The following is a 13057-nucleotide window of genomic DNA, read 5'->3' as shown; positions in this document are numbered from 1 at the left end:
AAGTAAATCTATCATGTGACACTGAAGACTGGAATAATGATGCAAAAAAATTTAGCTTTGATCACATCAATAAATTAATATACATTTAAATAGATAATATATATTTAAATAGATAAGCTATTTTAAATTCGAAAAATATTTCACAATTTTACAGCATTTGCCATATTTATCAAATAAATGCAGCCTTGGTGAGCATTAGTGACTTGATAAGTACTGTATGTATTCTAGATCAAACAAAAAATGATAGTTGTTGATTTGTGACCTCAATTCAAGTATTGAGGGTTTAACCTTAACAAAGTTTCTTCTCGGTCCGAACAGAAAGCGCTCCTACATAAGCACCAGAGCCAGCCTCTACTGGAGCTCCCGATGGGATACAAAGAGAAGGAGATGACGGCTGAGATGATGCAGAAACGCGAGGAGCGCGCCCGGAAGAGACGCCTTCAGGCTGCTAAGAAAGCCGAAGAGAACAAGAACCAGACCATCGAGAGACTGACCAAGACCAGCAAGGCCAAGATCAAGAGCATGAGGGAGCGCAAGTCCAAGCAGGCCCAGCTGCCCATGGTGAGGTACAGCAGTAACGCTCAGGGGGCCGCCGTCTCTTACCCCGCCGGGGTCTCCGTCCCGACACCCGCGACCCCACGACCACCTCCATCCGCGCCTGTGAGCTGCGGCGTGTCAGGATGCTCCAACCTGAAGAAATACTCCTGCTCCAAGACGGGGACGCCGCTGTGCAGCCTGGAGTGCTACAGGAAGAACCTGATGCTGGTGCAGGAAGTTGCTTAAAGTGACGTTTGTCACTAGTAGTTTGATGCAATTATGTTGGACAGAGTGTAAAATCATGCTGGAGTTGTATTTACTTTGTTCTTTTGAAGCATAATTAATGAAACACAATCAGTAACACTTTACAGCACAGTTCAATTTGATAAATTACTTTTTCTAAACTCACTGTATCACATACAGTTGAGGTCAAAAGTTTACACACCCTTGCAGAATCTGCAAAATGTTAATTATTTTACCAAAGTAAGAGGGATCATACAAAATGCTAGTTATTGTTTTAGTACTGACCTGAATAACATACAGGTATTTCACATAAAAGATGTTTACATATAGTCCACAAGAGATAATATGAGTGGAATTTATAAAAATGACCCTGTTTTTTGTTTAGTGATAGTTGTTCATGAGTCCCTTGTTTGTCCTGAACAGTTAAACTGTCTGCTGTTCTTCAGAAAAATCCTTCAGGTCCCATAAATTATTTGCTTTTTCAGCATTTTTGTGTATTTGAACCCGTATGATTTTGAGATCCTCAGTTGTCCTCAGTGTGAAAAGATGGGATTCATATTCAACTATTTCAAAAGGTTCAAACACTCACTGATACTCCAGAAGGAAAAAACATGCATTAAACTTTTGAACAGAATAATATTTTTTTTTATTTTGCCTAAATAGCTTTTTTTTTTTTCATTTGGTACTGCCCTTCAGAAGCTACAGAAGACACATGTTTCCAAGAAGACAAAATAAGTTACATTTACCCTGATCTTCAAATTCCAGAAGTTTTCACCTTCCGGCTCTTAATGCATGTTTTTTTCCTTCTGGAGCATCAGTGAGTGTTTGAACCTTCTGTAATAGTTGCATATGAGTCCCTCAGTTGTCCTCAGTGTGAAAAGATGGATCTCAAAATCAGATAGTCATTGTTAGAAAGGGTTCAAATACACAAAAATGCTGGAAAACCAAAGAATTTGTGGGACCTGAAGGATTTTTCTGAAGAACATCAGGCAGTTTAACTGTTCAGGACAAACAAGGGACTCATGAACAACCATCACTAAACAAAAAAACACAGCTGTGGATCATTCAGGTAACAACACAGCATTAAGAATCAGAAACTTTTGAACAGAGTCATTTTTATAAATCTAACTATTATTTTCACTTGTGGACTACATGTAAACATCTTATGTGAAATATCTTATTCAGGTCAGTACTAAATAAAAAATAACATGCATTTTGTATAATCCCTCTTGACATTTAGCAGATTCTGAATGGGGGATGTAAACTTTTGACCTCAAGTATGTATCATAAAGGCTGTTAAAGTATTTTCATTGTTGACTGAAGTTTTTTGTTAACAAATTGAACTTGTTAAAAAAAGTGTTGGCCAAATTTCTTCTTCCTTTTAAATTCAATTCAATGTGATTTGCAACTCAACTATTTACAAAGGAATTCACGAATCATGAGAAAACGTTTCGGTGTAAATAGTTAATAAAACTACTTTGAATATAATTCTGCGTAAATCAGTCTGTAAAAAAAACATTGTTGCGTTGAATTTGAATATAATAATGTTTTATAACATGTTCGTTTTTGTATTCAGTGAATCGAACTCATTATGTAACAGACTTATTGTTAAGATTATCCAGACTTAAGAGCGCAGCCTTATTTTTGTAAAAAGACTTAAATAAAGACCACCTGTTTGTAAAGTAAATCTGCTTTCATTTATTTGATAAATGATGCACATTTGTTGCATAAACAGCGTATTACAAAGTTTTAACTTAGGAGAACATGAGGTTCCACATCTTTAATAAAATAAAAAAAACATTTTCATATCACAAAGGTTCAGAAGTGTTGTTAAGGCTTTGGTCTTAGAAAATGTCGTTTCACTCGATCCGGCAAGGAAAAGTCAAGTGAAATCATCATTTCATGATCAGTTTTTCTGCTGCGAGAGTTCATGAGCCTGTAGCTTGTGCTCAATGAAGAAACCCAGCGTAGTTTGAGGTATTAAAGTTGTGTTTTCACCATTGCCTGATTCATCAGACCATTTCATTAGTTTATTGCTACAGAATAAAACCCTTCAAAGTTTGAGCCCACAACAAATGATTAATAAAAGGATAATCTTAAAGGAATAGTTCACCCAAAAAATGCTTAAAATTCAGGCCATCTGAGATGTAAAGTGTGTTTGTTCATCAGAACAGATTTGGAGAAATGTAGCATTACTTCACTTGCTCACTAATGGATCCTCTGCAGTGAATGGGTGCCGTCAGAATGAGAGTCCAAACAGCTGATGAAAACATCACAGTAATCCACAAGTAACCCACACCACTCCAGTCCATCAATTAATATCTTGTGAAGCCAAAAGCTGCATGTTTGTAAGAAATAAACCCATCATTATTACAGTTTTTACCTTCAAACCATTGCTTCCAATTCATAATCCATAATAATGCTTCCTTCAATGAAAAAATCTCCTGTTGTCTTCTCACATCAAAATCCACCAACATATTTGTTTATAAATGTTTTGGTCTGTTTTTGCTTGTAAACACTGTGAATTTTTCTCTTCAGAAATATTACTCAGAAATATATTTCAGACTTTTTTTACTGGAGTAAGCTGTGAAAATACTACTTAATGATGGATTTGTTTCTTACAAACACACAGCTTTTCATTTCAAGTGGTGTGGATGACTTGTGGATTACTGTGATGTTTTTATCAGCCGTTTGGACTCTCATTCTGACGGCACCCATTCACTACAGAGGATCCATTGGTGAGCAAGTGATGCAATGCTGCATTTTTACAAATCTGATGAAGAAACAAACTCATATATATCTTTCTTAAGGCTTAAAGGTGAGTACATTTTCAACGAATTTTCATTTTTGGCTGACCTCTTCCTTTAAGCATGAACCAGTAGTTTTCTGTCCAGTCTAGAGTGGATTTACCTCCTAAAAAGCCTGCTGTTAAACACTGCTGTCTCGGGTTATAGTGCTACACAGCCAAGCCGAATGACAGCCGGAAGGCCATTTCCACAGGAACTTCAGCCACAGAGTCATGGAAGCACACGTAAAACTCTTGAGGAACGGGTTCCAGAAGCATTCGCCTGGAGTGCAAACGAGAGATTGCAAATCAGAGGAAAATATGCTTTGATGTTTTCCTGATGTATGCATGTTGGCCTCTCACATAACTAAGATAATAGGTGACCCTGAACCACAAAAGTCTTAAGGCGAGACACTGCAGGTAAATAGGGTAAAAAAATTAACTAATAGTTATCACCTTAATTACTCGATTGATTACATGGACAATTGTAAACATTTTTTGTATTACGGGTTTTCTTAAATGTTAGGTTTAAATATGCAAATGATCCATTATTTAATGAAACATGCGCTTATTTGCATACAATTCTAGTACAGAAGTCTAAACGATGGATGAAGTCAGTTTCTTGTTTAAATTTTTTGACACATTAAGAGTCAAATGTTTGATTTTGGGTATCTCATATTGTCACTCCATAATTCAGAAAAAAAATAAAACAGAAAACAATGTAGTTTTTAAACATTTTAGGGGAAAAATCTATAAAATCAAACTAATTATACATGAATAAATCCCTCTGTAAAAACCTTCAGAATATAGACAGGAATAAAAATGTAAGTTTGATGTGCATAAGTGCTACTGAAGTGAGATTTATGGCTCAGTGTAAGAGAAAAAACTCATTTTGAGAAAACGGCCTTTAAAAATATGGATTGTAATTGAAATCTATTGACACAAATAGATTAAGTGCTATAAAAGAAACAGTTAACAGTGTCTTTTGGGTGTTTTCTTAACTAGTCTTTAAAAAACACTTCATGAAAAACCAAAAAGCCCAAAATCTCAAACCTGACAGGTGCATGAAAACACTGTGTTTTTGCCTGCAGTGTCTTCCCTTAAGTAGCACAGGTATACTGCCCTCCAAAGGCAAAGTGCAGTAACTACGCATTTGGTCAAAATTGAGTTAAGGCTTAAAATGGACTTTGTGACAACTGTTTTGTCTTGTGGCAAAGTCTCCTGGTTCATTTTTTCCCCTGGTTCAATTAATTTGTTCAGAGTAACAAGAGTGTCAACATGTTTGACTAGCTTGTGTAAAAACTTTAAAGGCATTTTTCTCAGTTTCAGTGTTGGCGTAGTTACTGCACTTTGCCTTTGGAGGGCAGTATATTTGAAGCAATAGCCAACAATACATTGTATGGGTCAAAATGATCCATTTTTCTTTTATGCCAAAAATCATGAGGATACAAAGTAAACATCACCTTCCATTATTATTTTATTATTACAGTTATTTTGTAAATTTCCTACTGTAAATATGTCAAAAGTTAATTTTTGATTAGTAATATGCATTGCTAAGAACTTCATTTGGACAACTTTAAAGGTGATTTCCTCAATATTTAGATTTTTTTGCACCCTCAGATTTCAGATTTTTTTTAAATAGTATCTCAGACAAATATCGTCATATCCATATCCTTTCAGATTATGTACAAATCTCAATTTCAAAAAATCGACCCATATGACTGGTTTTGTGGTCCAGCGTCCCATATATGTTTTGCATTTAAAGGCAGGTGCATGATAGGAGCGTTTTTGACATTCACAGGGTTGACATTGTAATGGAAAAATGGTGCATGTGAACACAAGGGGTAAGAGCTTAATGATGGGATTTGATGAGTTTATTACTGTAAACACAGCTGTCAAACACATACCCTATAACCCAGTAGGTCATAGTGGGCGCTGGTTTCTTCTGATCGGTCCAGTTTTCTGGTTTGCACTGAAACAAAACTCCATGTTCTTTGACCGGACCCAAACCTCGAGTGCTCTGTGGACGCTCCGTTCCTCTGCGATCCTGAAACACATTTACACACCAGATGCTAAAACTGTGACAATATTACTATAGCAGAGAAATTATTAGCAGTGATACCTATGTTAATTTATCAATTAAATATGATTAATTTTATTTGTGACCCTGAACTACAAAAGCAGTCTTAAGCAGCACGGGTATATTTGTATCAATAGCCAAAAATACATTGTATGGGTCAAAATGATCAATTTTTCTTTTATGCCAAAAATCATTTGGATATTGAGTAAAGATCATGTTCCATGAAGATATTTTGTAAATTTCCTACCATAAATATATCAAAACTTGATTTTTGATTAGTAATATGCATTGCTAAGAACTTCATTTAGACAACTTTAAAGGTGATTTTCTCAATATTTAATTTTTTTTTTTGCAAAAAAAATATACTAGATATTTTTAGTATTACTACTTCTAATTAAAGTAGTTCGCAGTCTACAGTCATCAAGCTTAAAGTGTCTTGAATATCATCTATGAGCAAAACAATATGGAGGATAAAATGGAAGATTTTACTGTGAAAATGACCAATTTCTTCTTTTTTTTTTAAATGGACAAATAAACAAACATTCTTAAATTGTTTAATTAGTTAAATGTATTCAAAATGATATCAAAAATATGTGACTATATATTTATAAATGCAAATTATACATTGTAAAAATAACCCATTTTACAATCAAGTATTTCAGACTATATCTAGCTTTCTACTGCCATCTAATTTGAAATAAATAAATAGATTAATAGATTTGGAGCAACTTTACTAGTATTTCAATCCATGCATACAAAGCATAACACACATAAATGTTGGATATAATACTGTATATCACTTTTAATTCATTAAGGACTTGTATAAACTAGTATACACTATGATTCAACAGTTTGCAGTCAGTAAGATTTAATGTTTTTCAAAGACGTTTCTAATGCTCACCAAGGCTGCATTAAGGCGAGACACTGCAGGTGAATAGGGTAAAAAAAAAAAAAACTAATAGTTTTCACCTTACTTACTCAGTTGATTGATTACATTGTTAATTGCAAACATTTTTTGTATTACAAGTTTTCTAAAATGTAAGCTTTCAATATGCAAATGAAGCATTGTTTAAGTAAATATGCACTAATTTGCATGCATTTCTAGTACAAAAATCTAAACACTGGGTGAAGTCAGTTTCAAAACTCTTGTTTATTTTATTTGACATATTAGAGTCAAATGTTTTTACAAAAAGGAATTTTTGGCATCTCTTTTGTAATTAAAAAAAATACTTGGAACAGACAGAAAACAATTGATTTTTTAAATGTTTTGGGGGGAATAAAATGTACAAAATCAAGCAAATGATATATGAACAAATCCCTCTGTAAAAACATTCAGGATATAGTTAGGAATAAAAATGTAAAGTTTGGTGTGTGTAAGTGCTACTAAAGCAGTTTTTGAGAAAACAGCCTTTAAAAATATGTATTGTAATTGAAATCAATTGACACAAGTGCTATAAAAGACACACTTAACAGTGTCTTTTGAATGTTTTCTTTCCACTAGACTGAAAAAACACTTTAGGAAACACCAAAAAGCCTCAAACTTGACAGGTGCATGAAAAAAAGTGTTGCTGCCTGCAGTGTCTCCCCTTAATTGAATTTAAAATTAGGTAAAAATAGTAAAAATTGTGAAATATTATAACAATTTAATATGATCTATCATGTATCAGTGTCAGTGTGTGTTACCCGTGAGGGGAGGCTCTGCTGGAAGGCCTGTCGTATGGACAGACAGCAGTGGTAGAAGTTGTGTATGAGCTGTGGGTGGATGGAGCCGCTCAGATGATTCATCTCTCTGTGTGTGGGAGCGATGAAGATGCCCTGCACCGTCTCCATCAGCACATAATGGAACAGCGTGTTCTCAGCGCCCGCCGTCAGCCTGTTAACACACACACACACACACACACACACACACACACACACACACACACACACACACACACACACACACACACACACACACGATAACTGTGATCATCTGAACTGCACTCACATGACATGAGGTCAAACCACTCAATCTGTTCCTGATGACTGAGGAGTCATTTAGACATTTATAGTGAATTACAGCAGACCTGTGATAAGGCTGAATGACACTTTTCTTCCATGAAACACAAAAGGTGAAAAACACCATAAAAGTATTATAAAATGAGTCCAAATGAGTTCAAAGATGGACTCACTTGAGGACGTTGTGCATCTCCTCGGTTTCCCTGTCAGTCAGACTCTTCCTCAATGAGCCCAGATAGAAAGGGTTTGGGTGCTTTAACCTGGGAATCTGATAGAAAACACACAAAAGACAAGAAAATATTAATTTATATTAAAATCACAGTTTGTGCTGGAGTATATAAAATGGGACTGAAGTGTTATTTTTACTAAATTGCATTTAAATACAGGGTGTAAAAAAGCCTAAACTTCAATAAATAAAAAAACAAATAAAATAAAATAAAATAATTGGATTACACATAAAAAAAAAATAAAATAAAAAATTGGATTGCAGATTGTGCTGGAATGTAAAGAAAAACACAAAATAAAATAAAATAAAATAAAATAAAATAAAATAAAAGGATTTAAGTTTGCGCTGGACTATAAAATAATTATGAAAGTGGATTACAGATTGTGCTGGAATGGAAAAGAAAAACACAAATAAAATAAAATAAAATAAAATAAAATAAAATAAAATAAAATAAAATAAAATAAAATAAAATAAAATGACTGGATTACAGTTTATGCTGATAAAAATAAAATAAAATAAAAAACTAAATAAAATAAATAAAAAAATAAAAGGATTTAAGTTTGTGCTGGACTATAAAATAATTATGAAAGTGGATTACAGATTGTGCTGGAATGGAAAAGAAAAACACAAATAAAATAAAATAAAATAAATAAAATAAAATAAAATAAAATAAAATAAAATAAAATAAAATAAAATAAAATAAAATAAAATGACTGGATTACAGTTTATGCTGATAAAAATAAAATAAAATAAAAAACTAAATAAAATAAAAGGATTTAAGTTTTTGCTGGACTATAAAATAATTATGAAAGTGTTGTTGTTATTAAAGTGACTTTAAATCCAGAATATAAAAGAAAAAGCCTAAATTTCTAATGTAAAAAAATAAAATAAAATGAGTTCAGTTTATGCTGGACTATAAAATACTTATCAAAGTGTTATTGTTATTGAAGTGCATTTAAATACAGGATATAAAAGAAAATGCCTAGACGTCCAATGAAAAAAAAAATAAATAAATAAATAAAATAAAATAGGATTTCAGTTTGTGCTGGACTATAAAATATTTATGAGTCTTATTGAACAAGTGTTATTTAAATCCAGAATATAAAACAAAAGGCCTAGAAAGGCCCAATGAACAATACATAATTATATATTAAAAAACATTAAATAAAACAAAATAAACAAATACAAAAAAATATATAATTATTAGATTACAGATTGTGCTGGAAAGTAAAAGAAAACCCTAATGAAATAAAAAATAAAATAAAAGAAAAGAAAAGAAAATATAAAAGAAAAGGCCTAGACTTCAAATGAAACAAATTAAAATAAATAAAAAATAAAATACAATAAAAAATATATTGGTTTACATTATACAAAATATTACTGAAGTGTTACTGAAGTGCATTTAAATTTTGAACATAAAAGAAAAACCCTAAACAAAATTAAATTAAATTAAATAAATCAAGAAACTGAAGACAAAGCAGCCTGTATAAATGTTATATATTATATATTGTTTTATAATAATATATCTTTGGTTGTTCTCGTTTTGTTCCACTAATAAATGAAGCTCATGTAAAAAGCGAAGGCCTAAACTTGCAAATAAAATCAATAATGAAATTGAAGATAAAGCAGCACTAGCCTGGTTTTATAGCAATATATTTGGTGCTGACCTTTATCTGACTTGGTTGTATAAATGTTCTCTTTCTGCTACTGTCTGCTGCTCTGACCTTCAGTCTGGAGGACTGACTCCATAAATGTGATGAAAGCTAGTTTCCATGCGTTTGCTTAAGCTTGTCTCTCTCTATGAGAATTTATGAGCCTGAAAGGTTCATCCAGGACATCGCTTGTGTAAATTACCTGCCGTCAGCTGAATTCAGATGGACGTGATTTATAACGGCAGTTCCTGATGCTACTATATTAGACGACGTTCTGGCAGATACTCAGAGGATGTGCTCAATAACAGACGGCACGATCATAATTCATACGCAGCACTGATATATACGCTCTGACGTCTCGCTGTTGGAAAAATCAAATAATATTACTTATATGTCACTCCTGTTTTTCTGAAAGTTGTTACGGGAAAGTACAAAGCAAGTGTTTTATGTCAGCACTTTCTACAGAAGCTGAGGCAATTTTTTGATCTGGAAGTTAGACTTTAGTTGGAACAATGAAAGATAAAGTAAGTGTTTAATAAATGTTTGAATCCAATCACTATTTTTGTAATTCAGGTGCAGAAATTACACAATTCACCTTTAATTAATAAACTGTTATATTAAACACTTTATGCTTTGATTTTAAAATAAGGACTAATTTATTTAAACAGATGTAAATGTTTAAATATAATATAAACTGGTTGCACTTATTTGTAATTTGGTGATAAAATAATAATATATTTTATATTTAATAGTATATATATATAAAAAATTAATCATACGTTATTGTTTTATTTGGTAATAAACTAATCAGTAATTGTAGAGTATATGATATATATGATAAATAAAATTAACGCTATAATTCAAATAATATATGAACATATATGGTAGAAAATCTGCATAAATACATATATTTAAAAAAAAACTGCATTAATTAATTTCAGTACAGTAAATACATAAATATCTGCATAAATAAATATTTAGAAAATCTGAAAAAATACATTTTCAGTATGATATATATTACCATGGAATATTATACAATTAAACTACAATTATGAAGTAAAATTAACTTTATAATTAAAAAAAAAATACTAAAATAAATGCTATATAATTCTACATAAATACATATATATTTAAAAAATCTGCATAAATTTATTTTAGTACAATAAATACTACCATGAACTATTCCTACAATTGAACTTCAACTGTGAAGTAATAAAATAATTTAAATTATATATTATAATATATGGTATAAAAATATAAATACATACATATACTTACAAAAATTTTGCATTAATTAATTTCAGTACAATAAATACTACCATGAAAAATGTGCTTTTTAATTTAAATAATACACTATAATATTTACAATAAATCATATCTGCTTTAATAAATATATTTATAAAATCTGAATAAAATCATTTTCAGTACGATAAATACTACCATGAAATATTCTACAACTAAACTACAATTCTGAAGTAAAATTACCTTTATCATTTAAAAAATATACTAAAATAAATGCTATAAAATTCTACATCAATACATATAAATTTATTTCTGTACAATAAAAACTACCATGAACTATTCCTACAATTAAACTTCAACTGTGAAGTAATAAAATAACTCTATAATTTAAGTAATAAAGGTATAAAAATATAAATACACACATATACTTAAAGAAATTTAGCATTAATTCATTTCAGTACAATAAATACTACCATTAAAAATTAGCTTTTTAATTTAAATAATACACTATAATATTTACAAAAAATCATATCTGCATTAATAAATATATTAAATTGTATTGAATTAAACTTCAAATGTGATGTAAAACTAAAAAATGCAAAAATACACTATAATAATATCTGCATGAAATAATTTTTTAAATATTCCCACTGAATTGAACCTCAGCTGTGACATTATTTTAACTTTAAATAATATTCGAATTAATTATTTAAATAATAAATACATTTATAAAATAATAAAATATAATAATTTAATATTTTAAATATAAAAATATAGAAACACCTTGAAAAATCCTGCGCTGCCCAAGCTGCCGTCTGACCCTCCCGACCCGAGGGAGTCTCTGCGTGTGCCACTAGAGGGCGTCCGGCGCACTGCGTCCGGTGTGGCATGAGGACTCAGACCTGAAATAAAGGACGGTGTCCCGTCGGCGTGACCCTCGCTGCCGCTATCAGACAAACTCCTCTGTGGACTCGGCCTCCGTCCTCTCAGACCCGCTGACCCCGCCTCGCCAAAAAGACTCCGCCCAATTCCGCCCGGCGACGGGGGTTTGATGGCTGCCGTCAGACGGTTGAGAATCGGCGAGCTGCCGATGCCGTCTAGTCGGTCCCGCCCCCCGGCAGGAAGGAACCAATCAGCACAGGAGAGGCAGGGAGTGGGCGGAGCCGAGAGCCGCTCCTCAATAGCAGCGTCCAGACTCTCCAGCTGAAGGAGCGTGGCTTTGACCTGATCCACATAGACGCAGTCAGGACCGGGAGATCCCAGAGCGGGTGACGCACAACCAGCGGCCTCCAGCAACACACACTGCATGAAATGCCTCTGGAAACATCATTAAGGAATAACAGCTGTGATGCTTCATATTTTTGTGGAAACCTTGAACCTAGGGATGCACGATATGAATTATTTTACCGATACCGATAATTAAGTCCTTCTTGTGGCCGATGCCGATACCCAATACGTTCATATTATTATGTGTGACCCTGGACCACAAAATCAGTCTTAAGTCGCTGGGGTATATTTGTAGCAATAGCCAAAAATACATTGCATGGGTCAAAATGATTGATTTTTCTTTTATGCCAAAAATCATTAGGAAATTAAGTAAAGATCATGTTCCATCAAGATTTTTTGTAAAATTCCTACTGTAAATATATCAAAATGTACAAAAATGCATTGTTAAGAACTTAATTTGGACAACTTTAAAGGTGATTTTCTCAGTATTTTGATTTTTTTGCACCCTCAGATTCCTCATTTTCAAATAGATGTATCTCGGTCAAATATTGTCCTATCCTAACAAACCATACATCAATAGAAAGCTTATTTATTGAGCTTTCATATGATGTATACATCTCAGTTTTGTAAAATTTAACCTTATGACTGGTTTTGTGGTCCAGGGTCACATATGAAAATTTTGTGCACCCAGGAGAATACAAACTCTAAGATAAACTATTGAAATGTATATTATATTTCTGGGTCTAACAATCATAGCAAACATCAGTCCTGACTCTTCAAAAATGTTTTTATTTTTTGTGTAAGGCACCACAATTCTAAATAAATAAAATGCTTTGACATTTTGTCAACCTGGAAAAATTTAAAAGTGCATCATGGAGTAACGTCAGATGTCCAAATGTCTGTTAAAGCTTATGTGTAATCCATTCTAATTGATCATATTATGAATGTGTGCAGCAACCAAATCGTACAAGGCGGGGAATAAAGCATCAGAATCGAGATTAAAACATCTCAACTTTTCAGAATGCCGCAAGTGCACCGCAGGTCATGTGACATGAACCAACCAATCA

At 32.4% G+C, this 13057-nt stretch overlaps 1 protein-coding gene across 1 annotated transcript in view; it reads right to left on the bottom strand.

Annotated features, from left to right (window-relative positions):
* Positions 1 to 2460: 2460 nt before the first annotated feature.
* Positions 2461 to 13057, bottom strand: part of intu (inturned planar cell polarity protein) — a 43041-nt gene continuing 32444 nt past the window's right edge. Inside the window, exons 12-16 of the mRNA XM_073836454.1 lie at positions 11547 to 12080; positions 7817 to 7911; positions 7329 to 7518; positions 5473 to 5612; positions 2461 to 3848 (exon numbers count right to left, since the gene is read on the bottom strand). Coding sequence (XP_073692555.1) covers positions 3737 to 3848; positions 5473 to 5612; positions 7329 to 7518; positions 7817 to 7911; positions 11547 to 12080 — 1071 coding nt within the window. The 3' untranslated portion in view covers positions 2461 to 3736. The remainder of the gene's footprint in view (positions 3849 to 5472; positions 5613 to 7328; positions 7519 to 7816; positions 7912 to 11546; positions 12081 to 13057) is intronic.

This window comes from Garra rufa, chromosome 3 (genome assembly GCF_049309525.1).
Source record: "Garra rufa chromosome 3, GarRuf1.0, whole genome shotgun sequence".
NCBI classification, from domain to species: Eukaryota; Metazoa; Chordata; class Actinopteri; order Cypriniformes; family Cyprinidae; genus Garra; species Garra rufa.
The sequence above is the reverse complement of the archived record's forward strand: the minus strand, read 5'-3'. Positions and strand labels throughout refer to the sequence as shown.